The 27404-nt window shown below is 39.9% G+C and overlaps 1 protein-coding gene across 2 annotated transcripts in view; it reads left to right on the plus strand.

Annotated features, from left to right (window-relative positions):
- Positions 1-3475: 3475 nt before the first annotated feature.
- The window catches only part of ARHGEF26 (Rho guanine nucleotide exchange factor 26), a 101984-nt gene continuing 78055 nt past the window's right edge, over positions 3476-27404 (plus strand). The window contains exons 1-6 of one of the 2 annotated variants that reach the window (XM_034781271.1): positions 3476-3629; positions 4070-5204; positions 6919-6958; positions 10551-10696; positions 22813-22869; positions 25383-25543. In XM_034781271.1, coding sequence (XP_034637162.1) covers positions 3625-3629; positions 4070-5204; positions 6919-6958; positions 10551-10696; positions 22813-22869; positions 25383-25543 — 1544 coding nt within the window. In that variant the 5' untranslated portion in view covers positions 3476-3624. The remainder of the gene's footprint in view (positions 3630-4069; positions 5205-6918; positions 6959-10550; positions 10697-22812; positions 22870-25382; positions 25544-27404) is intronic. The other variant, XM_034781272.1, reaches the window with a different exon arrangement.

The following is a 27404-nucleotide window of genomic DNA, read 5'->3' on the forward strand; positions in this document are numbered from 1 at the left end:
GCAGGGTCCGGAGGCATGGGGGCTGCCCGAAGCCAGTAGCGCTCGGCTCTTAAACAGAGCCGAAGAGTCGGGGAGGAGCAGAGCCGTCGCGGCCGGAGGCTCTGCTCCTCCCCTGACTCTTCGGCTCTGTTTAAGAGCCCGAGCGCTACCGGCTTCGGGCAGCCCCCTTGCCTCCAGACCCTGCGCTGCCGGATCCCGGGAGGGGAAGTGCCCGGTGGGCGGCTGGGGTCCGGAGGCAAGGGGGCTGCCTGAAGCCCATAGCGCTCGGGCAGCTCGGCTCTTAAACAGAGCCGAAGAGTCCGGGGAGGAACAGAGCCGCCGCGGGAGGGGAAGTGCCCGGCCGGCATTTTCCCGGACATGTTCGGCTTTTTGGCAATTCCCCCCGGACGGGGGTTTGATTGCCGAAAAGCCAGACATGTCTGGGAAAAACCGGACGTATGGTAACCCTAATTAAAATGTTTGTAAAATAGGGAAGATGTAGCACGATCAGTGGCACTGGAGTTAGAGGGCCCCTGGAGGGACTATTACTGATGGGACACCAGAGAAACAGGGAAGTCCAGAAAGTTAAGCTGGAAGCAACTCTGCTACATTGACAGAACAGGTTAAAGGGATTAATAAAGTTTCACTTTTCCAACTTAACCTGCTTCAGCATCGCTCTTTACACAGGAAACAACCTGCATCTGCTGCCTATGCATAGGGAGGAGAATCACTGCTACTGAGATGCTACTTCCTTTCCTGTACAGATACATGGGCAGGAGTGAGGGAAAGAGGAGAACCTTGATTCTACCCTCTCCTGCACTGACACAGCACAGCGAACCTCACAGAGTGGAAGTAAACTGTAGCTGGAAAAGGGCTAGAGCAGCTTACTTCCCTCCTTTGAGCATGGTGCTCCACAACTATACGTTGCCCCTTACTCAAAGTGGATTGCAAGGTGCCAGTCCAGCCCTAAGAGAGTATCCATCCATGGGGGAGTCTGACCCTACTAGCTGGACAAATAGTACAGATCCCAGAGAATAAGGGCACAACTGTCTCTTCTAAAATAAGTGAGCAAGATTTATCACAGGTACAACTTTCAATGTCCTTGAGTTTAAGCCTGCATTATATGAGTGAGTGTTGAATCATGGTATCATAGTATGGTACATAGGAGAGGAGTGTTTTATAGTCAATGAGGAATGTGTGTGAAACAGGAGCTTTGATTCCCCCCCCCCCCACTACCTAGTCTGTTTTTATTTCCCTTGAAAAGATACATTATGTTCCAAAGCCATATAAAAGTTGCAAAATCATTACAACCACAATTTTTCAAGCTTACGTAATTCATAAGAATTAACTGCCAATAGAATTGCTGTGTATTTCCTATTTTCTTACCAAAAAGTTCTACCCTTTTCCCAGATTTGTTCTAAGTTTCATTTGGCGTGCGGCAAAAGAATCTGAGCTAGCCAACTGATTCCCTCTCTAGAAGAAAGAGCAAGTTTGCTGGAAGAAAGTGTTTGTTTACGCAAACCTTTGGCCAACTTTAGTATTGCCACTGGCCTCCCCCACAAATCGCTAAATATACACAGGAAGACACAACTTGAGATGGTACTGCTGTCCAGCAATTTTGTTACAAAATCCTGGCTTTTGTGATTGGTTTTTTAAATACTACATTAAGTATTTTTAATATGCATAGTGTTAAAATGTATTTGTGGTTCTCTTGGAAAGTGCCAGATTGTCATTCCTGGAGACTGCAGTCTCCTGTTTATGTACACATTTGTACTGAAAGGCCGTGGCCCTTAGTTTGTCTCAACCCTGAACAAGGGAGGAATTGTCTTTCAGGGTGAGATGGTATTGCATTGACAATGTACATTCAATCTATGGCCTCTTGGAATATTAGGACACTACAGAACTGTAAGTTAGTGCTATGTACAAGGGTGCTGGTCTATGTGATACGGATACTTATCTATTGGGAACCAGGCGTAGGCCTCAAAACTCGACTTATTCAGCTAGTAATAACTCTTTGTCACTGCCACTTTTGATTGGATTAGTATTACATTTAATAAGAAAATGAAATGTCCGACTGGGGTGTATAGGGCCACGGAAATTTCCAACTCCATTCAAAACATCCCTTTGGTCACACATGTACAACTTTGAGTTCTAACCTGGATGATCTGAAGTGGGTGGTGGTTCTTCAATGGTATGACTTTCTCTTTCAGATTTAGTCCCTAATTCTGCAAGCACTTATACAAACCCTTAACTTTATGGACAGCAGTAGTGAATTCAACGTGCATACTCGTGCAGGCACGATGAGAGTACTCATGCATAAGCTTGGTCAAGGTCTTGGTTTGCAATCCCTTATTTTTCAGGTTTAAATGAATTCCCTGAAGTCCACCTGAAATGAGTTTTGCTTGGTTTCCGTACCCAACCCACCATTGTGTATACAAAGTTAAGAAACCTTCTGAAAGGTTAGCTGGGTGCTAATGGAGGCCCCTCGTCCTGTCTAGACTTAGGGCAGGTCTACACTTAAATGCTGTACCTGCATTAGTGCTGCTGTAGCACTTCAGGGAAGAGGCTATTCCACCAGTGGCAGAGCTGCTGTGGTTCGTGTAATTAATCCACTTCTGCGAGAGGTAGTAGCTATGTTGACTGGACAAGCCTTACTGTTAACATAGCGTTATCTACGGCAGGCACAAGGTTAGTATAACTGTGTTGTTCAGGGGTGTGGATTTTTCACACCTGAGCAATGTAGTTATATTAGTGTAAATTTATAGTGTAGAGCAGATGTGGCCTGATGCAGCAGTGCAGTGTATGCACGAGGAGTACTTCCACAGTCACAGGGCCTAATGTGTTCTTTGCCTGGTGGCCTATGAAACAATTTGGCCATAATGTGTTAACTCCAGCAATGGCTCTCCACCCCTGCAGTTTACATGTTGTTAGTGGGTTGGACCATACTAGGGTGACCAGACAGCAAGTGTGAAAAATCAGGGGGGGGGGGGGGGAATAGGCACCTATATAAGACAAAGCCCCAAATTTTGGAACTGTCCCTATAAAATTGGGACATCTAGTCACCCTAGACCATGTTGTTTATGGCCAAGGGCTGCCCGGCTACAAACTCAAAGTTACAACTGCCAGCAGCGCTGGCTCGAGACAAAGCCCGCCTGGCTCCAGACTTTTCCAAAAGGCCCGGGGTTGGGGGACTGGGCACAGCCGGGGCCAGTCGAAAAGTCTTGAACCTTCCCACGACCTCTGGGGGCCTGGGCTTCGCAGCTACTCTATCCCCGAAACAGCGGGGCCGGGGACTCGCTGCCCCAAGCAGAGGACGGGGGTGGCGCTGGAGCCGTGACTCCCCAGGCGCGGGGAGGGCGGTGCGAGCGCGGCCGGCCGCTGGGAGGCGGCCTCTCTCCTGCCTGCTCCGCGGGGCTGCAGGGGAGGCGCTTGGCTCCCGGCGGGCGGGGGCGGCTCAGGTTGAAGGCTGCGTGGGTGGGTGGGGATCCCACTGAAGCGGAGCGCGGCGGGGGCGGGAGCTGGCGCTGCCCGTGTACCCCAGTCCCTGGCAGAGGCGGGCAGCGAGCGGCAGGTGGGGACGGGAGCGGCTGGCCGGCCGGCCCCCCCGGGCGAGAGGCGCTTTCCCGCCTGCGGCCGCTCGCGGCGATGCGGTGAGTCCCTAGCAGCCGCTCTGGGGAGAATTGTTCCGCCTGGGTCCGGGCTTGGCGGGGGCAGCTGTAGGGCAGGCGCAGGGGCCCGCGTCGCTCCTCGCAGCCCTGGGGGTGGCTCGTTCGGTGCTGCCTCCCCCCGGCCGTGGGGCTCCCAGCAGGTGGGGCGCGTTGGCGGCGGGGTTGGGGTTGCACCAGCCGAGTTCGGCTGTAAAGTTCGGCTCCCTGGCGGGGGGAAGCAGCTGTAGCGCTAGCTGGGGGAGGGGGGCACTCTCGGGTCTCTCCCCCACCACTCTGAAAACTCTCTCCAACTTCCAACGCCGTGCTGTCACCGCAGCGGCGGGGCGGGGGTGTAAGTGGCATTACCAGAAACCCCCTTTTGTAAGTACTGTTGAGGCTGTGTGTGAAATGACAAAGTTGTGCTTACTGCTGTTTCTTCGTAGTGCGGGGACTGAGCCTTTGCAGGATTTGTTGCTTCCTTCTTGCACTAGTGGTGACCCTAAGGAATTTGCTATGGATGGGGAAAGTGAAGTGGATTTTTCTAATAACAACATAACGCCACGGTGGTGGAGGAGATCAACCCCTCAGCTACACACCAAGAGCAAACCTAGACCCCAATCTTACCAGAGCCCCAATGGGGTCCTCTTTACAGATTTCCCTGTGGAAGACAGGGCTACATTCACTGTGACTCAGCCTGCTGAAACAATAGTTACTTCTCCAGTCAACAGATTAGTCCAAAGGAGCCCCTCCTCTTTTAAATCCAGCATGGGATCTGTGCCAAATGGAAAAATAGGGTCTCCAGAGTATAAAGCTGTATCCCCCCAACTTTCTTCCGACCAGGCATCTCAGGTCCTGAAATTGGTTTCAGATAACTTGATAAGTTTTGGTGGTACAGTAACATCAGCAGATGACACACTGCTTCATCCAGTGTTGATTTCCAGTCAATCAGCACTTATCCCAGAACATGAACAGACTGCTTTTATGCCAACTCCTGGGTCCTTACCTGGAAATATGCCTTCACTGAATAACAACAGAATGGCTGTTTTGCAGTTACAATCCAACCAGCTTTCTAAAAACCCAGAAAAGGCACTTGTGGGGCCCTCATTGGTTTCCCAGACGGCTCCCTCACAGCAAAACTTAACTCTCCACAGACTGACATCTAATCAGAACCAGCTCCCAGAAAAACAGTCAATAGTTCTGAGTACAAATAGTCCTGCTGCGCTCAAAGTGGGGAAACAACAGATCATTCCTAGGAGTTTAGCTTCTGAGATAAAAGTGACAAACAAAACCAGCAACCAAAATGTGGAGACAAACAAAAGGGTCCTCAAGGTCCGTAGCATGTTGGAGATGCTTAATATGCCTTTGGTAGCTGATGGTGATGAAGAGACAGAAGGTGACCTGGATAGCCCAGGGGCATTGAGAAGAGGATTGAGGTCTACTTCTTATCGAAGAGCAGTAGTGAGTGGCATTGACTCTGACAGTTCTACAAATTTTAAGAAAAAAAATAGAATGTCCCAGCCAATACTCAAAGCTGTTGTGGAGGACAAGGAGAAATTTTCTAGTTTAGGAAGAATAAAGGTGAGTAAACGGGTAGATGAAACTTATGCTTTCTTTTGAATGGTGCTGGCCACTTTAAAGGTAGTGATTAGCAGTCTAAGTATTTTCCATTAATGTGTTTGTTTCTGAGTTCATTATTTACTATTACAGACGTCTCTGTGGTCTTTGGCAGGTATCAATGGTCACTTAACATTTCCTTAATTTTACTGTAATGAAAACAGTACTTTTAAAGAACACCATTAATTTGAAATCTAGCCATTTTAAAACATGAGTTAAAGGTAATTTCATGTTCTACATTTGTCACTGAATCCCCCTACTGATTTAGTTTGGGTTTTTTTGCATTCATATTTACTTGTATTTAAAAATGTTTATCACATCCCTGTATATGTTTGAATAGGGGCGACAATGAAACTAACTTCACAAAGTGCTGCCTAATGCAGAAAGTAAATACAATGGCAAAACAGTAGTCCAACTAACCCCCGGCACCCCATCTCTTTCAATTATAGTACGCTCACCTGTTACTTGTAAGAGTATGTTTTTAAAAAAAATTCAGGTAGAAGTGAACTTTTTAAATTGACAGAGTCCTTTTAAAGTATCTTGAAACAACCTCAGGTGTATCCTAAAAGCAGAATGTCTTATTTCAGTCCTCCAGATTTAATCCTTTTTGAGTAATAGTTTTATTACATTTTCTCGGCTAAATTTATTATATTATAATTATGCCACAAAGCCTTGCTAAAAAAATTGTAAAAACCTTTTATATCTTGAAAAAGTGTTATATCGTTGTCTTTTTTGTTATATTTCATTTGCATTCTACCCTTCAAACATTGAGTGCTTTTAATAAATTGGTAGATTAAAAAGCTCTGCAGGGTGACTTGAAATTGTGCGGTAAAGCACTCCAGGCAAGGCATAATAGCTGTAACTAGTAGAATAATTATTAAGTGCATGACAGTTCTCAGGCAAACTAAAAATTTAGGGGCTTGGGGTTGGGAGCTTTCACAGAAATTACACAAACAAGCAGCTTCAGTAGATCAGATTGTAGGCCATATCATTCCATTAGATTTTTTTCCTGCAGACCTCCCCCAATGAAAGCACTGAGGAGTTCTGCTTAAAATAGGATGACATTATATTGCCCTGTCTTTATACAGAGATGACTTTTTTTTGTTGTTGCTAGTGTTTTGTTTCATTTTGGGGTCATTTATTTTTTTTTTTTTTTGGACAAGTTAAACTAGTAGTATTGAAGCACATAAAGATCTAAAATGTAGTTCACCAATAAGTTTGTTTTATTTCAGAGGGCTTGTTATGGTCCCAGAAATAGCTTTCATGGTACTTTATGTCAATTTTTTGTAGCGTGAAGAGAAGGAAAGCTAGTCACTCTAACAAGAACAATGTATACTTGATAGGATATCTGAACCAATGAAATGCGAGTTTATTGAACTCTTGTAATGCTACAGAATGAAATAATTTTTAAGGTCTTTTTATTCAGTTTGTAGGAAAAATGCAATGTGATGAATGAGTAAGCCATTAGAAGAAAGTCCATAGCAACTTTAATGACACATCTGTAGTGAAACAATAGTTGTGTGAATAATTTGCTAATTGTCAAAAGTTTATAAACTAGGCCTTGAGTTTATAAACTCAATGCCTTAGATAATATTAAATAAAATAGCATAACATTTGTTAAAGTCAGTGGCTTTGTGTTCTTATTTTCATGTTTCTTTTCTTTAAAAAAACATCCTAGAAGAAAGCACTGAAAGTACAAGGGACATTTGATGGGGAAGGTAAGCACTGGATTTTGTTGAAACTGGTTTTTATTATTTGAATGCATGTTCCGATAAAAATCTAAGCTTTCAAATGACCAAATAAATCTCAAGAGAAGCTGACTTCAAGAGAACAATATGTCAAAATACTGTAGATTTTATCAAAGAAAAGCATGTTAATTCAAGATTTTAGATTTCAGTTAACTATCAACTGGAAATACTTTTAATAATAATACAACTTCCATTAAATTCTGTTTGTAGAATTGCTTAAAGAAGAGAGAAAGGCAGGTAAACAAATACCTTACACTTGAATATAAAAAGGAACTATTTATATGTATTTGTGTATATTGTTTAAGCTTCAGCTCTTATAAAAACACTGTGGGATTTGCATAAAATAAAGCCAATTCCTGCAAGCTGATTTCAGTGGTCAGATCTCTTACATAGACTCCAACAGGGTAGATAAAAATTTTTATCTAAAAAAAGTTTAAAAACAGATTTTTTTGATAAAATGCTTTTTGAGGAAAAAACTATCTAAAGATACATTATAGCTTTAAGATAACTCATCATGGAATAGGGATTATAAATTCTAATTCTATAGTATGAGACAATATATTCATGTAATGTTTAAGAAAAGTTTTGTAAATGAGTTCCAATAGTTCATCAATTAGGGACCCAATCTTATGGGGTTCCACAGACTTCTGTATAGATTATTTAGGTTAATCTTTCTATCTACCCAGTCGGACTCAGTGCTCAGTCTAGAAGATCCCATCAGAGATGCTTAGTTTTGCAGTTTTCAAAGGGTGGATTTGTGTCTCCAGATTTGCTTGTTAACAGCAAAAATGTTTTTAAATAAATAAATAATATATAGAGGTGAGAAATAACAAACCTCAACTCTATTGTCCCTCTGCAAATTTGTGTACACAGAGTCAATTCCTTATCTCTCTCTAAAAGTGCAAAGTTTCAAAAAGTTCAATGAATAGAAGATTGTTGGTGGCAGAATAGATCTGGATAAGGAGAAGAAGTTTGGAGATAAATGTGAGAAGCGAGGGACATATGCTTGTTTTGTTAAAATATTATATGTTTACTGTTGAAGAAAAAAATCCAGAATACTTAACGTTGTTGTTCTAGTTATATAAAATAATTTAAACGTCTGTCTGGTGATGTTCTCCTCCTAATACACCATGGCAAGAAAATCCTCCAAATATAAATGATTAACCTGTTAAAATGGAGATAATTCACCTCCCAGTGATGTCATAAATATCTGCTTCATTTACCTTTTGGAATAACCAAACAATCATTCATTTTCTGATATAGCTGTAAAACTAATCTGAAAAGTTTTTAAAATAAATCACTGTTCAAAAATATATAGTGTGTACCTTCTAAAAATGAAACCTACATCTATCTCTGAGTTGTGAAGAATATGTATTAAGGTTATAACAACCAACAAGAATGCACTTTTATGTAGAAAACCATGATTAAATCGAGTCTTCCTGATTTAAATCAATTTAATTGCAAGTGTCAGGATTAACCTATGTGGATCAGGTTGCAGAATCGGGGGCAAGGTGCCATTTTCTGGGGTTTAGGAATAAGCCAGCACTCACCAATGCTTAGGAAAATTATCCCTGCAGTCTAACATAATCCTTTCTTTCTCACTTTGACCCATAAGCTTGTAGTCTTGGTCATTTTTGCTTCCACTCTTCTCTGCTCCTTTGACCCTGATTTTTGATGAATTGGCTGTGTTCCCTTCTCTCTATTTTACAACCAAACATTAGTCCATACTCTTGTAATCTCTCCTGACTATGGTAATTGGCACTCTCTCTGCTTGTTCATCTTTGATCTCTCCCCAAGTCCATTCAAAACCTAGTTGCCATGATCATCTTCCTTTCCCACTGCTTTGTCTCCTATTCTTTTCTTACCCCTGGTACACTTGGGGGGGAGGATCGATCTAAGTTATGCAACTTCAGCTACGTGAATAACGTAGCTAAAGTCGACATACTTAGATCTACTTACCGCAGTGTGTTCACTGAGGTAGGTCGACTGCTGACGCTCCCCTGTCAACTCCACCTGTGCTTCTCGCTCCAGTGGAGTACTGGAGTCGACGAGAGAGCGCTCGGCCATCGATTTATCGTGTCTTCACTAGACGCGATAAATCAACCCCTGCTGGATCGATCGCTCCGGAGGTAAGTGTAGACATGCCCTTAGTTTCTCAGGTCTCATGCACTGTTTAAGCAACTCTTTGCTTTTGAAGCAGTCCACAAACGTGCCCTGCCTTCATTTTCTATGATACCTCCTTACTCTCTCCTGATTCTATGTCAAGGGTTTTCTTCTGACTGCTCCCTTTGTCTCTGTTGATCACTCCTTACTCCCTATAATGGCATTCAAGGTTCAGTTATTGTAAGCCAAGCTTCCATCCTCGAAAAGTTTATAAAAATCTCACATATTCTTTGGAGCATGCTGGCTATAATGATTTTGGCCCACGCTGTATCCTTACTATAATTCTTTGGATTGTAAACTCTTTGGGCAAGGTCTTGTTTGCTTTTTTTGGCAGAGTTCCCCTGTTACACAGCACCATATGCAGTTATACTATGTGTTTATGATTATATGATGTATGTACACACCTTATAAACTCTAACCCTTATGTACAACCCTTCAGCAGAAGCGCTAATGGACACAGCAGCTAAAGCAAATCTGACCAAACAGTTTGACAAAAGAATTTAGCGGATTCTTAAAGACTTACTCAATCTCTTTCACTTTCCTCCCTACAAATAATAGGTTGTCCAAAACACCTGCCCCATTTTTAAAGTATTGTCAGCCTTTCTCCTATAAAACATTTCTTTTCTTTGTAGCTTAGTTCCTGTATTTTGAGTTCCCTCTTTCCCCATGTGCTTGTGCTTAATATATATATGGCAAAAGAGTGTGAGCACTAGAAGAAGGTGGTCTCCATGTTTGTCCTCCTTCCCATGTGGTTTTGTTGCATTAATACTGGTAGCATTGATGCACATAGAAGAGGAATCGGAATGCACATGGAAGTGTGCAGGCCCCACATTTAGCACGTCTCGGAAGATGATGTTTGGGTGTGCCCCACAGGCTCTGTCTTGGTCAGTCCTGATTTTAAAGTTCTGAAGTCAAAATTTGGGATGACTTTTCCTCCTTCCACAGTGAAATATGAAGATAATTTTTTAAGGCTAACAGTGTAAAAATTGCCATTGGTAATAGGTTCAATATCTTTTAAAATGTGCATGAGATAATCAGACACCTGGATTATTGACCTTACTGTTCTGATATGTTCTTTTTGTTTTTTGTTTTTTAAATCTTTAGCTAGTTATGACGCATTGCACAACAAATGGGGGGGAAATAAAGCTCTTTTCCTCGACAAAGGACACATCTGTTCTTTAATGTAGACAGAAGGCATCTTTTTAATAGTGGCACAGTGATCCATTGTTACTGTGACACTGTCCATCTTAAATAAGACACTATCTTTGTCTTTGTTCATGCAATTTATGAGCACATCTACAATTTGCTTTATTTCATTGTTTAAATGCTACTTATAACTCTTTTGAAAACAAATGGCATAACTTTCTGGCAATTAATAACCCTTTCTTATGTATTTTAGAAACTGCAGTTTTGTATCAGAACTACAAAGAAAAAGCTCTGGACATAGATTCTGATGAAGATTCTGAGTCCAAAGAACAAAAATCAGAGGAAAGGATAGTTATTCAATATAAGCCTCTGAGATCAACATGGAGTCAGCTATCAGTGGTGAGTATTCAATGGTTACATAGCCAAAAATATATTATGCAAGAATGTATATAAGCAAGGATTTTATCTGCCAGTGGCATTTTCTGCTTGAAGTTTGACTTTCAGCCCCTTCTCAAATGTAAAGTGTTTGTGGACATTTTATTAATACTTGGAGTTGTAATTGCCCCAAGTGTTACAGATATGGGGCCAAATCCTGAAGTCCTAACTCTGCTTTACTCAGATCTTACCTGCGCAAATCCTTCTACTCTTCAAGATGATTTAGTAAAGCCTATTGGAAATGTCTGTTTGCTGAAAAAGACAAAAGCCAGTATCTGTGAAGTGTTAAGATTAAATTAAGTATCTATACAAAAAAAACATAAGGAAAAAATTAAATAAAGTGGATGACATGAAAAGAATCATTCGGTACCAGTGGAAATGATTGCTCTGGATTAACCTTGACTGGACATTGTTTGGTATTTATTGTCAATCAAAATAAACAGAGAGGCAAGGTGGGTGGGGTAATATATTTTATTGGACCAACTTCTGTTGGTGAAAAAGAATAGCGCAGGGTAGGCTCAAAAGCTTGTTTTTTTTCCCATCAACAGAAGTTGGTTGGATAAAAGAGAGTACCTCACCTCTCTGATATTCTTGGACCAACCTGGCTACACCAACACTACAATCAAAATCAAGGATTTTTAAAAATGTATGTGTGTAAAACAAAGGATAGTATATTGAAATTCAGCTTTACATTCTTACAAATGACTTGCAAACTTACATAATTTTAAAAAATGCAAATTAAAGGATGTGCTGAATGCTCACAATCCAGATAACAATTGCACATTTGCCATCTTAAGGGCCTGATCTTGCAATCACTTCCTGTAGGACACAATGATTACTCCTCAGGCATTGTCTATACCAGGATTTTAGCACTGGTGTAGCCACACCATGGTAGCCCACTAGAATAGATAGAATTTACATTGGTGCAGTTTACCCTAGTTTGAAGCATCATGTTCAAAATACCCAGACTTGCTGGAAAAACTGGTTCTGATTCTAGTGGGGTGGACATGGCCCTATCTTTAGATTAAACTGAGTTCTGTGTGTTGGCACTTTTATTCTGTGCATGGGAGGGCTATGGACAATCTTTAGATCAGGACCATACACTGTGACTGAATTCTTTTTTTTTCCTTTCCCTTTCTTTCACACAATCCTTGCGTTTTACAAGAAGACCATGGAGGACTGGAGATTTACTCCCCTTGACACTCACTGTCCTAGAAAGTGGGTTGAGAAGCTCACTTTAACCTGAGAGCTCTTGTCCTTTGCATGGACAGATAGCCCCTGACTTTCAAATTTAGAAAGGCCATGTGTTTAATAGTTCACAAATGCACACAGTTCCAGATACAACTGGACAGTTAGGAATTTAACCAGATGTCCTCACATGCAAATACTTGCATATACAATCTAAGTGCATACCATTGTGGTAACTGCACATGCAAATTGGGTGCTCAGTTACACATGGTTTTTTGCATGTGACCCTAGGCTTTTCTGGTGACTGCAATAAAGCTCTTTAGTTCCTGTGAGACTTTTCATAAGTCTAGAGGTTTGCCTGGATGCCTTTAGTCAACATTAGGGTTATCATACATCCGTATTTTCCCGGACATGTCCAGCTTTTTGGTTCTTAAATTGCCATCCGGGAGGAATTTTTAAATATCTAAAAACGTCTGGGATTTTGCCATTATTATTTTTCCCCAAAGAAGAGTTGATCATTCAAAAAAGAGAGTGAATGTTGATAACTCGAGAGAATGCCCACTTTTTCCCCCTAGCTCCCAACGCTTGTGCTGCAAAACAGCTGTTTCGCGTGGCTGGGGGGGCGGAGGGGGAACGTGGTGCACTCAGGGGAGGAAGTAGGGCCAGGATTTGGGAAGGGTCCAATGGGGCAGGGAGAGGGCAAAGTTGGGGCGGGGACTTTGGGGAAGAGGTTGGAATGGGGGCGGGGAAGGGGAGGAGATGGGGCAGGGCCGGGGGCACGCAAGCACCCATGGGGCCGGGGAAAGTTGGCGCCTAGCCCTATGGTTCCAGACTGGTATGATCATTTCTCCATAGTGGCGATAGTGCAATGTCGACAATTTCAGTGTCTTTTCTGAGTTCGTACCATGCACGGTAGTGTTTCCTCAAGAGTTCCTTATTTGATATTTTATTTTACTACCCCAAACACAATGCCAAAACGAAAGTGTAAATTCACTGGAGAACTAAAGACAAAATTACCGTGTTTTCGAAGTGTTAGAGAAGAATGGGAAGCTGAGTGCTTGGTATATAGACCTGGTATTTACGTTCTCTGTGAAAAATAAAGGCACTAATGATTTACAAACTCATGTGGACTCAGACAAGCACAAAAAAGCAGTTCGAGAAGAGAGCTCATCAACAAAATTGACAGATTATTTTGTAAAATGAGGCAGCAAATCAGAAGATGCTGTTACTGCTAGAACCAAGACAGAAGCAATTGTTATCTCTGTGCCCGGACCGCATTCTGTTGATGATGATCTGAAAACGTTTGAAGAAAATGACATAGTTTACTGTGGAGTTGCTACAGATGGAAGTAATCACGGTTAAGTGAAAATATTTCCAGTAATTATTCAGTATTTCGACTGGAAGAATGGCAGATTGAGGTCCAGAATATACCTAATGAGACTGCCGACACGATTGCTCATTACATAAAAGGAACACTTGAGAAAAAAAAAATGGTTTGTTCGAGAAGTGTATTGCATTTACAGGTGACAACTGCAATACAATGTTTGGAGGACTCCGGTGTGATGAAGATGGAAAGAATGTGTTTGCAAACTTAAAGAAGTTGTTGCAGAAGAGAACATTAATTGGTGTGGGTTGCCCAGCACACATTTTGAACAACTGTGTTCACCATGCAGCAGAAAAAATGAACCTTGACATTGAGAACATTATTTTTAAAATTTACCAGTACTTTCATATGTACACTGCCCAAACTGAGCGGCTGAAGGAGTACTGTGAGTTTGTTGATCTTGAATACAGAACGTGTCTTGCTATGAGAAAGCAGCTATGGCTGTCAATATTTCCAGGCATTACAAGGCTGATACAGATGTTTTTGGCATTGAAGTCATTTTTTCTGTCACAGGACAAACCACCCACAATGCTTAAGAATTAAGTGAGATTTACCTCTGGCACATGCATTCACTCATGAGTGTATTTCAAACTTGCATCCAAGAAATCGAAAGGGAAAGCAATTCTGTCATGGAAGTGCTGAAAAGTTTGAACTCGGTTCACACTATTCTTCTTGAACGCAAGACTCACAACTTTATGTCCCTGAAAGTTAAGGGACTAGTGGCACAAAAGTGCATGGAAGGAATTGAAGAAGTGTGTGACAAATTCTGTGCTGAAGTAGGTAATGTATACAGCAGATGCTTAGAATATTTGGAGAAGTGGCTTAGACCCCTGGAAGACTTCTCTTGTTTCAGGTGGATTACCCTGAGTGAGACCCCGAATTGGAGTGATGTGGAACCTTGTATCAAGTACCTGATCGATAAGGGGGTGCAAATTGATGATGTGAAGTGTTTTGATCAGGTCAGCAACCTGAAGAAGTTTACGGAAAGTTGCAACAGTGATGAAGAGTTCAGTAATTATTTGCTAGCACACCAGAAGTGGACCAAATATTTTGAGAAATCCAAAAACATTGAGTGTCATTCAGAACTGTTAAAGATTGCACAGTTCTTCTTTGCTATTCCTTCTCACAATGCAAATGTAGAGCGAATTTTTTCACTGATGCAAAGCCAGTGGACAAAGGAAAGGAACAACTTGAATGTTGAGTCACTGAAAGGAATTCTACTTTTACAGTACAACTTCTTGTAAAGACTTTCATGCCTTCTTAAAGAGCAATCAATCACTGCTGAGAAAAATGCGATCTACAGAGAAGTAAGTGTGGGCACATGAGGAGAAAGAAAACTGAAGAAATGGTGAAAGGAAAGGACTCACTACATATAAAGACATACAGTAAACTTTAAATAATTAAATTTCACTTTTGAGGCCATATCACTTTTTCTTACATGTTGTCTATATTGAGTATATATATATATATATATAACGCACAGCATATATAACAGTATAATAACACATTAATACAACATGAGTTGGTAGATACTGGTGCAAATACCCCCTCCCAGTGGAGTGTCCTCTTTTTTTTTTTGAATGTTCAAATATGGTAACCCTAGTCAACATTACCCTTCCCCCACATGTGTGCATCACACTTTACAACCCCCTCCCTTCCCCAAGGGGCTGCATTTCAGTGTGTTGTATGTAATGTGGTGACTTTTTGCTAAATATTATTTATTTTACTGCATTTCTTTGCTTCTGCATATATATTTGGTGCATTAAAAACAGTGACCAAAGAGTTCATGATTAATAATGAAAGGAACAAATGTAGATGGTAAACCTGGGAATTCTAACCACTAGCCACAGGGATAGTTTCACATTCTTATGTTTTGTGAGATTACCAGACCAGTCTTTCTAATGCACATAATAGTTTTGCACCTCTTATGCAGAGATTCTTTACTTTTTTTTTTAAACATATTGATGATTAATTCTCCTCGATTTTTGGAGGCATGGAAGAGGGAGAGCAAAAAATTATTATTTGCTGTTTGTATTGTTGATAGTACTTAAGAGCTCTAGTTATGGACCAGGAGCCCATTGTGCTAGGTGCTGTATAAACACAGCACAAAAAGGTGGTCTCTGCCCCCAAAGAGCTTGCAATCTAAGTAAGTTTATAGGCATTTCTGTGAATTTTCCACATGCTTTTGTATGGGTCGGAAGAAACTCCATGGAGGAGTATTGAAGAGTTTCCTTTTTATGATCCTATCAAAAGGATGAGGCTGAGTTTGCAGTGTCAGCAACGTATGCCGTGTCTGTCAAAGCAATGAGAGCATTCTAAATTTTCTTATACTGGTAAAAAAGGAAAGGCTCATGCTATTGGAGGAGCCTTCTATTTGTTTTTTTGTAGGAATATGGTGAATTGGCTGCAGGAAAAACTCTTGACTTCACGTGGTAGAGATTTGTTACTTATGTAAGAGCCTGTTTTTTGCTACAGTTAACAGTAGTAATCAGTATCATTTTCACTTTGTTTGGCAGGTGGTTTATTTCTTTGACTCCCCTTCATTTCCCAGGAGTAACTCCAAAATGTATACAGAAAAGGGACAGTTTCTCTGATCTTCCCCTCGCCACTCTCACATGGTTGATTTCTGGGCATAGCTAGAGACTTACAGACAAGCAAAGTTGCATCAGTTTAACTACAGGTGTTATTTTAATATCAGTTTAGTTAAATCAGTGCAGAAGGATGTGTGGCCTCTCTTAAACTGATACAAACTTGGCTTGAAACAAATTTTAGCATATTTTAAGCAAAGATTTAAGTTAAACTGAAATAAGCCATTATAAATAAGTGTTTTGGCACTGATTTAAATGGTTTTTAAACTGTTGTAAGTGAAACCAGTGCAAATTCTGTGCGTAGACAAGGAAGGGTAGTGGACACCCATCCTTATTGCAGTCTTTCATTCAGCATGCACAGTACTTCTTCCTCAGAAGTGACAGGAAACCAACTAAGATCCAGCTCTTTAAGTCAGCACCACGATATTACCAGCAACCCCTTGGAGGTGTTTATATGGGAAAAAAAGGAACAATAATGCTGAATTGGTAACTTCAGGATTTTCCAACTTTTATGTCTGGTGATAATAAGAAAAAGTTAGAAGTGCCATGATTTTGTACCAAATTTAATCCTCTAAATGCTACTTTTTGTGGTTTTTGGATGATGTCTATGGAGTGGGAAAGTTTTTTGTTCATTGCATTCTTAAGCTATAACAACATCTTTTCTATATATGGAGTCAAAAAGGATTAGTTTGGATGTAAAATAAAGAGGCCACATGTTAAAAGGTCAAGTTGTGTGCCTTGACAACTTGAACTGCTGGCTGTTCACACCCTGAAGCACTAGCTGTTAAGATTCAATAAAATCCTACTTAGGCTGTAAATTTCGTAACAGCTGTCTTACTGATGTTGGCTCCTTTGCAGTTCCAGGTACTGTAATAGGAGTAGTTCTACCCTTATGTGCATTAGTTATAATGGGTTAAAGTCTTCATTAGTTTTGTACTATGGACGGCTATATAGATGCCTTTGTGATTATCAGAGTACCTTGTTTAAGTACTTAGAAGTTCGACTGACTTATCACACAGATTTCATTAACTGGCAATGTAACAATTTTTCTGTATGGATCAATTTAAAATGCACTCAATGCAATAAAAGTTTTGTTAGTACTTAAAGAAAACTCCAGCAACACAAGTTCATATTTTTCTTTAGCAAATTGAGAATTTAAAGTAATTTTAGTTACAGTAGTATCTCTTCCAACAAATGAATATTGTGCAACAAAAGACAAATGTCTATATCTTTTCATTTGTGTAAATAATTAGGAGGCTGGAGGCAAAAGTTCACCTATTTCTTTGTTACATTCATGATGCTAGTGTGATAACCAAGCCTCATCTCTCTCTCTCTCTCTCTCTCTCTCTCTCGTTCTGTGAGCCAGCTTCTTTAAAGTATTATTTTTCATTATTGGATACCTATTATTGAGTATATTACAAAATAACTGCCTTTGAACATTTATTGGTAATTTGTAGTGGCACCAGACATAGCATAAAAAAAGTTTGATTTAAATTAGAGCTGAAATGCCATGTTTGCAGTTATTAATGGTCACCTTACATAACCTGTTTCATCCTTCACCCCCAGCACAGCAGACCTTGTACCAGGTTGTTTGCTTACCCTTCTTGACTTGATTTCGTAAGTGGGGGAGGGCAAAGGAGGGAGGGTAGTACTGGGTATTTGAAAACCAAGCATAGCTCCTGTGAGATGACACACACTGGGTCTCAAAGAGCCTATATTTTCAGTTCTGTGGCAAAGCTAGATGGTGCAGTGATGTATTAAAGAACTAAATGCGAGGTTGTCCAGTAAATCATGTCAAACTAGTAAATTTCACAACCTATAATGAGGGCAGGGAAATAAAGTGGGTGTAATAGATTATCTGAGCTATAAACATATAAAAAGGTGAAGAATAAAATGAATCTGGCATTTCTGAAAAGGTAACTTTAGACATGCAGAACTTGGCTAAACCAGCTATGCAGGCTTGGGCTGAGGCCAGCCTTTTCATTAGAACAAATATGAAACTGAAGGTAATGAGTCAGTTACTTAGGAGTTATAAGCAAAATCTTCCTGGACAGCATAATTAGTGATTTTAGTGTTCCCATCTTCTTGCTGCACATATGCATGTGAAAGTAACGTTGAGCTTTGAAGATTATTTTAAAGCTCTGAAATGTCATGGCGTTTAAATCTGTCTTGTTCAGATTCCTTTTCAAGACCCACTTCTATCATGATGATGGCTATAAGACATCATCTAACTAACAGTGAAGTAGAAGGTCAGTTTGAGAAAGCGCTTGATATTATCTCTCTTCCCCTGCCCCAAATCTTCATTTGTCGTTTGTCATTTTAGATTCTGAGTTCTTTGTAGGTAGGTTTGTCTTTCGCTATTCTTTTGGATAGTGCCATTTCCCCCCATTGTAGGTGCTGTTGCTATATAGATAATAAAAAAGAAAATTACAGCTAATGGAGTGTATTAAAAAGGTTTGTTTCTCACGTCTCACTTTCCAATATTTTCCTCATTCAGTTATTTGATCACTTAACTATTTTGCCTAAGGCTACAGCCCTTTTACTGTTAATCACTCTGCTCGCTCTTTCTACCCATAAGCTAGATTTTGCAGAAAAAGATATTGCAGAATTAGAGAGGTTCAGAGAAGGGCAACAAGAAATGATCAGGGACATGGAAAAAAGAGATTGAAAAGACTGCTTACTCTAGAAAGCAGACTAATGAGAGGAGACGTGATACAAGTATATAAAATAATGAATGATATAAAGAAGGTAGATCAGGAACTTCTGATTTCCCTGTTTCATTATATCAGAACAAGGAGACATTCAATGAAATTAAAAGATAGCTAATTTAAAATTGATAAAAGGAAATACACATTTTGGCTTGCTACAGGAAATCATTGAGGCCAAAAACATAACGAGATTAATTTATATGGATATAAAGAATATCCAGATCTGTTTTCAAGATAAAAATGTTGGAAGAGTTATTAAACCTCATGCTTCAGGGTTTGAGCCAACCTTTAACTACTAGGAGAACAGGATGAGGCCTAATGTCTGAGGTAGACATCCCACATTTACTTACTACAAGGTTCTTATACCTTCCTATGATGCATTTGATACTGGCTTCTGTTAGAGATAAGACAGTAGACTAGATGGATCTCAGATCTGATCCAGTTTGGCTATTCCTGTGTTTCTTAACTGGCTATGACCTGGGGAAGTCCTGCTCCCAGACTAGTGCGCAGCCTAAAACACCTTCTCCAGCAGATGCAGTGAAGCAGAAACTGAAATGGTGCTAGAATGTGAGCTAGACAATTGTATGGGTATGCCAACCCATGAGACTGCTAGCCAATTGGATCGCTAGTTAGCGTCTCAGTGGTCCCATCGCTTTCAGCCTATTGTTGCCAAAGCATCCCTGCCTCACTGCAAAGTGGAAATTGTATTGTCCTTCTGAGAGCACAGAAAGTAGTTCTGCACTCATTTTGGTCCCTGCCCTGCTCCCACTGAATTCAGAGAAGTTCTGCCATTGACTTCCGTGTGCACAGGACTGAACCACTTGCCAACAAGAGGAATTATCTTTGTGTTCATATACCCATATTTAGCAAAATAATTATAACACAAAACTGCAAATTTTGAAAAATTAATGCAGAAAATGCTATAGCACCATCACTGAAAACTTAGTCACTTGTATTAACAGGAATTATAGTAGTGGCTCTAAAACTTTTGTACTGGTGACCCCTTTCACAGAGCAAGCCTCTGAGTGCGACCCCCCCTTATAAATTAATTTTTTTTTTATATATTTAACACCATTATAAATGCTGGAGGGAAAGCGGGGTTTGAGGTGGAGGGTGACAGCTCGCGACCCCCCATGTAATAACCTTGCGACCCCCTGAGGGGTCCCAACCCCCAGTTGGAGAACCCCTGAATTATAGAGATCTCTTGTAAACGTTCATAGGTACTTCCTGCCTCTGCACATTTTTAGCAAATATTCAACAGCATCAAAAAAAAAAGAAAAGTGGCCCAACCTTTCCTAGTGATTCGTTTTATTCACTTTATGGTTGCTAATTAAAATAAAAAGCATACACATTCCATTTCACTAGTAAGGCATAGCGCGCTCTCCTGTTCACAGCTGATCCCCAGCTGCTTGTTGAGGGAAACATTCAGCTACAGCCCTTTATAATAACAAACACTTATAAAACACTTTTCATCTTCACAGACTTTTACAAATACTAAGAGCAGATTGTTTCTGTGGAGGTACAGGAAACTGTGGGTGTGTTTGGAGTGCACTCTGTTAACTGACCTTCCTTGCCAACCCCAGGACCCAGCCGTGCGTCCCAAGTGCAGATGGCTGACAGGGAGCATGCCTAGCAGGAAAAGAGGAGGTCCCAGTTGGACCCAGCCACTAGCTACATGCTGGCATTGGGGGTCAGTACAGTTTATGGAAGAAGGTTATAAGTTCAAGTCTTGAGGCTGGAGGAATTTACACTTCAGAGCATTGGAATAACACCCTCCTCTCCAACCTCATCCCACACTGTTTATACACCTAATTCTTGTCTGGTCCCAGTAGTGTTTCCCTCCCAATATCTGATCCCTTGCTCCAAACCACAGTCATTATGAGCCCCACAAAATCTGGACATATGATCAGACCTGGTTTTCCCTTTGTCCCTCAGAATCGCATCTGCCCCCCCCCCCATTATCGTCACAGTAGTCCTCCTACAGAAATTTGGTTTCCTTTCTTCCATATTCCAGCCTTCCTCCGTGTCTTTCTCCAGAAGACAGTGGCAGAGTGTTGTCCACACATAGTAATACTTTCAGACTCTCTGCTTACTTCTTCCACTCCCTGAGATAGCAGCGTGCAAAAAAACCCAACCCTGTCCGTTCTCTCCTGAGATTCCTCGTCTCTGTATATGGATCCTGGCCCAGAGAAGCATTTAGTTCCAAATTCATTAACCAGCTCTCTTCCTTTGGGAGGAAGAGTATCATTATGCCCACGTTGCAGACAGAGGAACTGAGACCCAGAGAAAAGTGAAGTAATTTGCATGCACAGGCAAGGAGTCAGTGCCAGAACTGGGACTGAAACTCACTGTGACTTCCAGTCCAGTCTCACCTAATCCAATCTCAAGGGTTTTTCCCCCATTTTAAATTTACGCTTTCATTGCAGAGGAACTGAAAAGATTAATTTTCCATTTTGTTTTCTAAATTGAGTTCATTATCTTACCTATATCTGAAATTGATTCATTATTATTTCTCAGGATTTTGAATAAAATCTGATTTATTTTTTTTCGGTCCTTCATTTTTTAGATAATTTGTACCAAAGATCTCTTAGGACCAAGTTTACTCTCTGAACTTTATGGCCAGCATGCGTACATATGAAAACAAGTTGAGTCACTGGCTGAATGTAGCTATTGGCAGTAAGTCTAGAATACTTTCGAAATTCCATAAGCTGCCTCTGTGGTGAAGTAAATACTATGACCCATTATCAAGGAAGTAATAGAAGAAACAAGGTTTATAGCAGGCAATACCATGAGTGTGTATATTTCTGTCTCTGTTTAGATATTTCCTGCATCGCGAGAACTGGGGGAAAATGATCTATTAATTTAGTTAACCCAAGCTGAAATCAGATTACTAATAGCAAGGAATTGTTTACTGTTAGATCATAAAAATAAACATTCAATATTCTGCACTCTCACATAGTGTCCTGCATTTTCAGTTTCTTCTAATGCAGCGGTTCTCAAACTGTGGGGTCATGTAGTAATATTTGTTGTCCGAAGGGGGTCACGGTGCAATGAAGTTTGAGAACCCCTGTTCTAATGATTCCCAAAGTTTAGCTCATAGTAGCACGATTGGTGAGACTGTCTATGATGCCTTAATATGGAAGGTTGATGTTTTTATTGATAAACACCAGGTTTAAATTGGATTTGTTTTGTTTGTTTTTTAAAAGGGGTTATTGAAATGTTTTACTTGTGAAAAAAATTAGACATTCATATAGGCCCACGTTTTCAAACTTTGCTGACTAAAGTCAGGTTTCTTAGTCTGTATTTAGACATCTAATTAGATGTGGCTTGATTTTTCAGAGGTGGGTTCATGCTAAAGCCTGGAAATTTGCACGCAAACTGCAGATATGAAATATCCCAGTTTGCATATTCAAATATGCATGATCTTATTAAAATAACGAACCCAAATTGCATATATGCAGCACAAAAGCACATCACTGTTTGTTATATCATCCCCATTCCAATGATATTCCACCTTCCTCTTTGACTTTCAGCACCTTGTATGTCATTTCACCCCTATGTCTTTTCTACATATAATTTCAGAGGGGGAGATAGAGAAAGAAAAAGTTGATGATGATGATTTAACTTTAGATTAGACTTGTGGGCTATGAAAGAGACTGAAGGGAGGAGGGAGAATGGATGGTGCAGAGCTTAAAAGGGTTGTGATGGGGCTGTGAAGGGTAGAATGTAGTGGGGGAGGCTGGGGCTGGGAGACTGAATTAGAGGGGATAGGCAGGAGTTGAGACTGAGTGACTGGGGAGCAGGGTGGGAGGAGTGGGAAAGGTGAGACGAGGCGAAATTATAAATTTAATGTCCACTTCAAGTGAATTTGTGATGTTGGGTTCTTTACCATATGATATGTATAGGGCTCCTCCAGCATCAAATTTTAGTCAATGAACAATCTCTCTAAAAAGGTCCTGGAGTGAGAGAGAAAATATTTAGGGACAAATTTTCAAGTAGGCCTCAGAAATTGCATTCAGGTATGTTTTGTGTGTATGTAAGTTAAGTAATTTAATTTTAAAAATAAACATCTTCATGCTCAAATACCTGTATGTGCAAAATCTGCAATTTAATTTTTAGCACAAAACTTGAATCATTGTTTACTTGGATATTGTATAATGTAAAAGAAACTGTTTTCCATAAGGATATTAAATATTAAAATTTGTCTTTCAGGTGAAAAAGAATGGACTGTCTCAGACGATCAGTCAGGAGGAAAGAAAGAGGCAAGAGGTATTCTTTAAGTAATAAATTTTTAATTGTTGATTATTTAGTAATATACAGCATGCCTGATTTGATATTTTGTGTACTTCCTTTATGTACCTGTCCATAAGGGGGACAACTCTAGTTGCATCCTAGTTCCATTCTCTGCTGCCCTATAAACTGAGCTGGATTTTCTCTCTCACTCCCTCCTTTGTCATCACCAAGGGACAGTGAAACCAACTGGATCTCCCTAGCATGTGAGTCTCCAGCTTGGTAGCTGGGATGACCCCTGTGAGCTCTTGGTGGTGTGGTTGAGGCAGGCTGTACGCCAGTGAACTCTAGCTGATGGATGATTCCCTAGAGGTCATAGCCAGTCAGCTCCTCTGCACTATGCTGGGGCAAGCATGGAACCAGCTCCAGAATCAGAGCTGCAGCTAGCACCTTGTGTGTTATCCCTTCCACCCTCTAGCAGAGAATATAGGCCATTATCTCTAGATTGTGTACACAAGATTTATAACCGTCTCCTTCTCTGCAACTCCTCCGTCCCCTTGGATTTCTTGTCTGCTCTCTGTCGGATTTTGATGTATTTCATTATTTATGGATGAGGAGAATCCCAAGAGACATGACACGTCACTGAACAAGCCAGAGATTCTCCTTCTGCCTGTTGTCATCTTAGTGGACACTTGTGCTACACACTCTGGTTTTTTTTTTTCGCTTTTGGGCCTGGGAGAGGGGCCTCCTTTTCATCCCTTTGAATTCCTCAGGAGCCATCACTCCAGCTTCCCTGAAGTCAGATCTACATATACTTCCTCAGAGAGAGCAAGTCCTTTGTGCCTTTCAGGTTTAGAGCCTTTAGATTTAGCCAGAAGATGGCTTGCAAGCCTCAGGTTTTTGTGTTTTAGTGCTAGTGTTTCAGTAGAGGCAGCTTTTACAGGAATGGAAAAGAAGTAATCATAGGATGCAGCTATGCCTGCAGTTGGTGTTTGTACACCATTCTCATTGTGTGTATAGTTTAAACTTAAAAGCCTATTTGTTAGGTAAATTTCTGTAACGCACCATCAATATGGAAACTTTGGAAAAATTTATTTGTTTGCTACGGTTGGGTGGGGTTTAACAGGAACAAGATTTTAAACTGAGGCACCACCTATAACGGTGATTAAAGTTAATATGCTAAGTCTTTGTGTATATTGTGTCCAAAGGAAATACTTCTATAATTATGATGCTCTAAATAGTAATACTTTTTAATACATTCACTTCCCTTCAAACTATCATCGTTTTAATCTTGAATTCATGTACTTCTGCAAACTACATAAAACTGCAGTTCATGCCTGTTTGTTAATATTTTCATGAAGCACTCATTGTCTATTGTGATACAGACATCTGCTCATGCTGATGCAATGCAAATCAAGTCTATCAGACTTTTTTTCATAGAAAATCTCCTAAATTGACTATAAAGTCGTAATTGGTAAATATGATCTCAATCTTTCTCTCTCCATTTCTGTTTACTGTTATTACTGCATATGTGAGCCTAAGATTATCTTGATTTGTTCTGTCTGTCATGCTAAGTGTTTTGGGTATAAAGTGGTATTATACCAAAACTTGTTTGCACTTGCAGTCATCACATAGCAGATATTAATAGCAAATTGGCTTTAGTTCTGACTTTCAAACACACTAGTATGGCCTTGCAATTCTCAAACTGGACGAAGTCAATGAGGGCTCTCATAAAAATCAGAAACAAAGAAGCTCTTCAATAATACAGTGAAGGCTAGGCTCGTGTGTTCCCCTATGTACAAAAATGCACAGATCAGAACAAATTAGTCATGGAACTCTGCAGCTCTCTTTAGGCGAATCCTGTCCTGGTGAGTGCAGCTGGAGGAAATGCAATGTAGCCAGGGTGAAGTTAGAAATACATGTGGTGAGCAAAGGAAAATGGCCAGAATGCTGTATTCAGACACCCATTGCTCCCTACATCAGCCATATAAGTATAGCTGATCAGCTGCCATAGGCCGGCTAGCATCTGGCTATGTTCTGTAGACCTCTGGGGTGGAGGGATACATCAGTCTGGGATATAATGTTGTTTTAAGTGTCATTAACTTTATACATCTCCCTGTACTAAGACATGCACTTTTACAAGGATCATGCTGTTTAATGCAGCTGTTATATGGCTCCTGAAACGTTCCTGGTCACATCCCTTTTTGTTCTGAGTCTGCTGGCTATACAGGTATCTTGTGGAGAGAACTAAGAATGGCTAGCCGTGGGGAGGGGACATCCCCCCACAGTCTGGCACCTGAGGCGGCCTCATGGTAAGGCCAGCCTTGCAGTATAGACATACCCTTTGTCTATTAGTCAGATTTGAAAAGGCTGCATCTTATCTTTCTTTTTTTGGCAGTACTCCATTTTACATCTAAAAGTAACAATAGTCACAAAATGTAAACTTGTATTGGCAAACTTAGTCTGGATGATAAATTCTTCTCTGGTAATTTATACCATAACTCATCCAAAACAAAACAGTTGATTGTAAGTCTGTTTTTCCTACCGTGCAGGCTATATTTGAAGTAATATCATCTGAACATTCATACTTGCTGAGCTTGGAGATTCTGATCCGGATGTTTAAAAATTCCAAAGAACTGAGTTTAACAATGACCAAAACAGAAAACCACCATCTTTTCTCCAATATTGCTGATGTCTGTGAAGCGAGCAAAAAGTAAGTGTATTGTAAAGGACAAAACCCTTTTTTATTTTCATGAAATTCTGAGAGTGGTTGTTACCAGCAGAAATAAATTACTATGTGCACTATACTTCATTACTTTAGTAGGGAGCATCTTTACTTGATTTTTGTAATAATAGCAAGAAAAAAACAAATCTATTTTTCATTAAAACCAAATGGTCTCCAATGACAAATACAAAAGGTTGACATTTTATGCTTTAAAAAGAAAAAAAAGACTAATGCATTCAGATGATAGATGGTCCCATCATATTTTAAAATAGTAAAATACATTTTGCAGCAGTTCAGAATAAGTAAAATACAATAACTAAAGTCTAAAATTGTGGTACTTCAGTTACCTTTTTAATGATTGACAAGGAAATGAAGTTGTTCATTGTTTAAAAACAACAAAATAAAAACGTTTAAAAACGTTTGAGAAGATGGATTCCATAATAGGTGTTGTCGAGTTATGGTATGTCACCAGTTATTAGCAACAGATTTATTGTTGCCTTACTATAACTCTGTGCCAAGAGGAAAAATGAGCTACTAAATAATACATTAAAACTTAATGGAAATCATTTTGGGAAGATGTCAAAATGGGGGTTAATCTTCTTGAATATTTTAAGGCATTAAATAAACATTCTTGTTTTTTTAAAAAGGAGATAAAACTTTTGAAGTACTTAGAAATGTGAAATAAGAAATATTATGAGTGTAATTCAGTCAAACCAAAACAGCAGAAAAATATTTCAATGATTCTTTTTCCGTGAATTGAAGAGGTGCTGCAGAAATGACTTCCATATTTATCTTGCTTATATAGAACACATACAAATATGTGTGTTTGGGTGGAGGAGGAGGGAGATTTTTTGTTTGTTTGTTCATTCTTTAGTTCTTGGTCCAAAATTTGTCCTCATTAATCCCAGTCCTGCATGGAATGAAATGAAATCAGTACCAAATTAGTCCCTTTGTCTTTTGAGGTTGCCAAGAAGATTGATGACAAAACAGTGTACTATGGAGTTGGAAATGAATGCATAGCTATCTTTCTTTTTTCTATTAAACAATACATTTTCTTTTTTGCATTGTTTACATGGTTTGGGGGCATGTATTGTGGGTCAGAATTTGAAAATCAGTATGCTACGGGTAAATTAGCCTCATTTTACAACTTGAAATTCAATATAATTACTCTTTCCTTTTGTACCTAAAGCTCTGAAATCAAGTAGGCTCTTCTGAATAAAGTGTAGAATTTCTATCAGACTCTTTTCACTTTTTTTTTATTTCTGTACAAGCACCATATCCTCAAATCTGGTTTTCATCCAGACAAGTTTTTGGAGTTTTGACTCTTTCTGTCTAATTCTTTTTACCAAATCGATGTCCAGCTATATTATAAATATTTTTCTATCCAGCTACAGCTTTCTGGAAATTAACATTAAATGCAAATACTGAATATTAGTTTTAAAACTTTATTTTGTATTTATTTTTTCAATAAATTTGAAGGAAATAACATGATACTAAAGAGCAAAGTACTGTGATAGAATGAACAGTATAAGAAGAAAGATACTGCTTTAAATAACAATTAAACTCCCATTTAGGGCCCAAACCTATAAGATGCTGAATGCCTTCAGCTCCTGTTAACTTTAGTGGGAGTTGAAGATACTTAGCACCTCTCAGGATTATGCCCTTAATCTTCCATTGTAGAAGCTCAGAATTATAATTTGGGCTTTACAACTAATCACTGCCTGATATTATACCTCTCAGGATTATGCCTTAATCTTCCATTCTAGAAACCCAGAATTATAACTTGGGTTTTACAACTCATCACTGCCTGATATTATACTGGTATGAAGTGATAAGAGAAAAAAGACCT

The sequence above is a fragment of the Trachemys scripta genome, chromosome 9, assembly GCF_013100865.1.
Source record: "Trachemys scripta elegans isolate TJP31775 chromosome 9, CAS_Tse_1.0, whole genome shotgun sequence".
Lineage (NCBI taxonomy): Eukaryota > Metazoa > Chordata > Testudines > Emydidae > Trachemys > Trachemys scripta.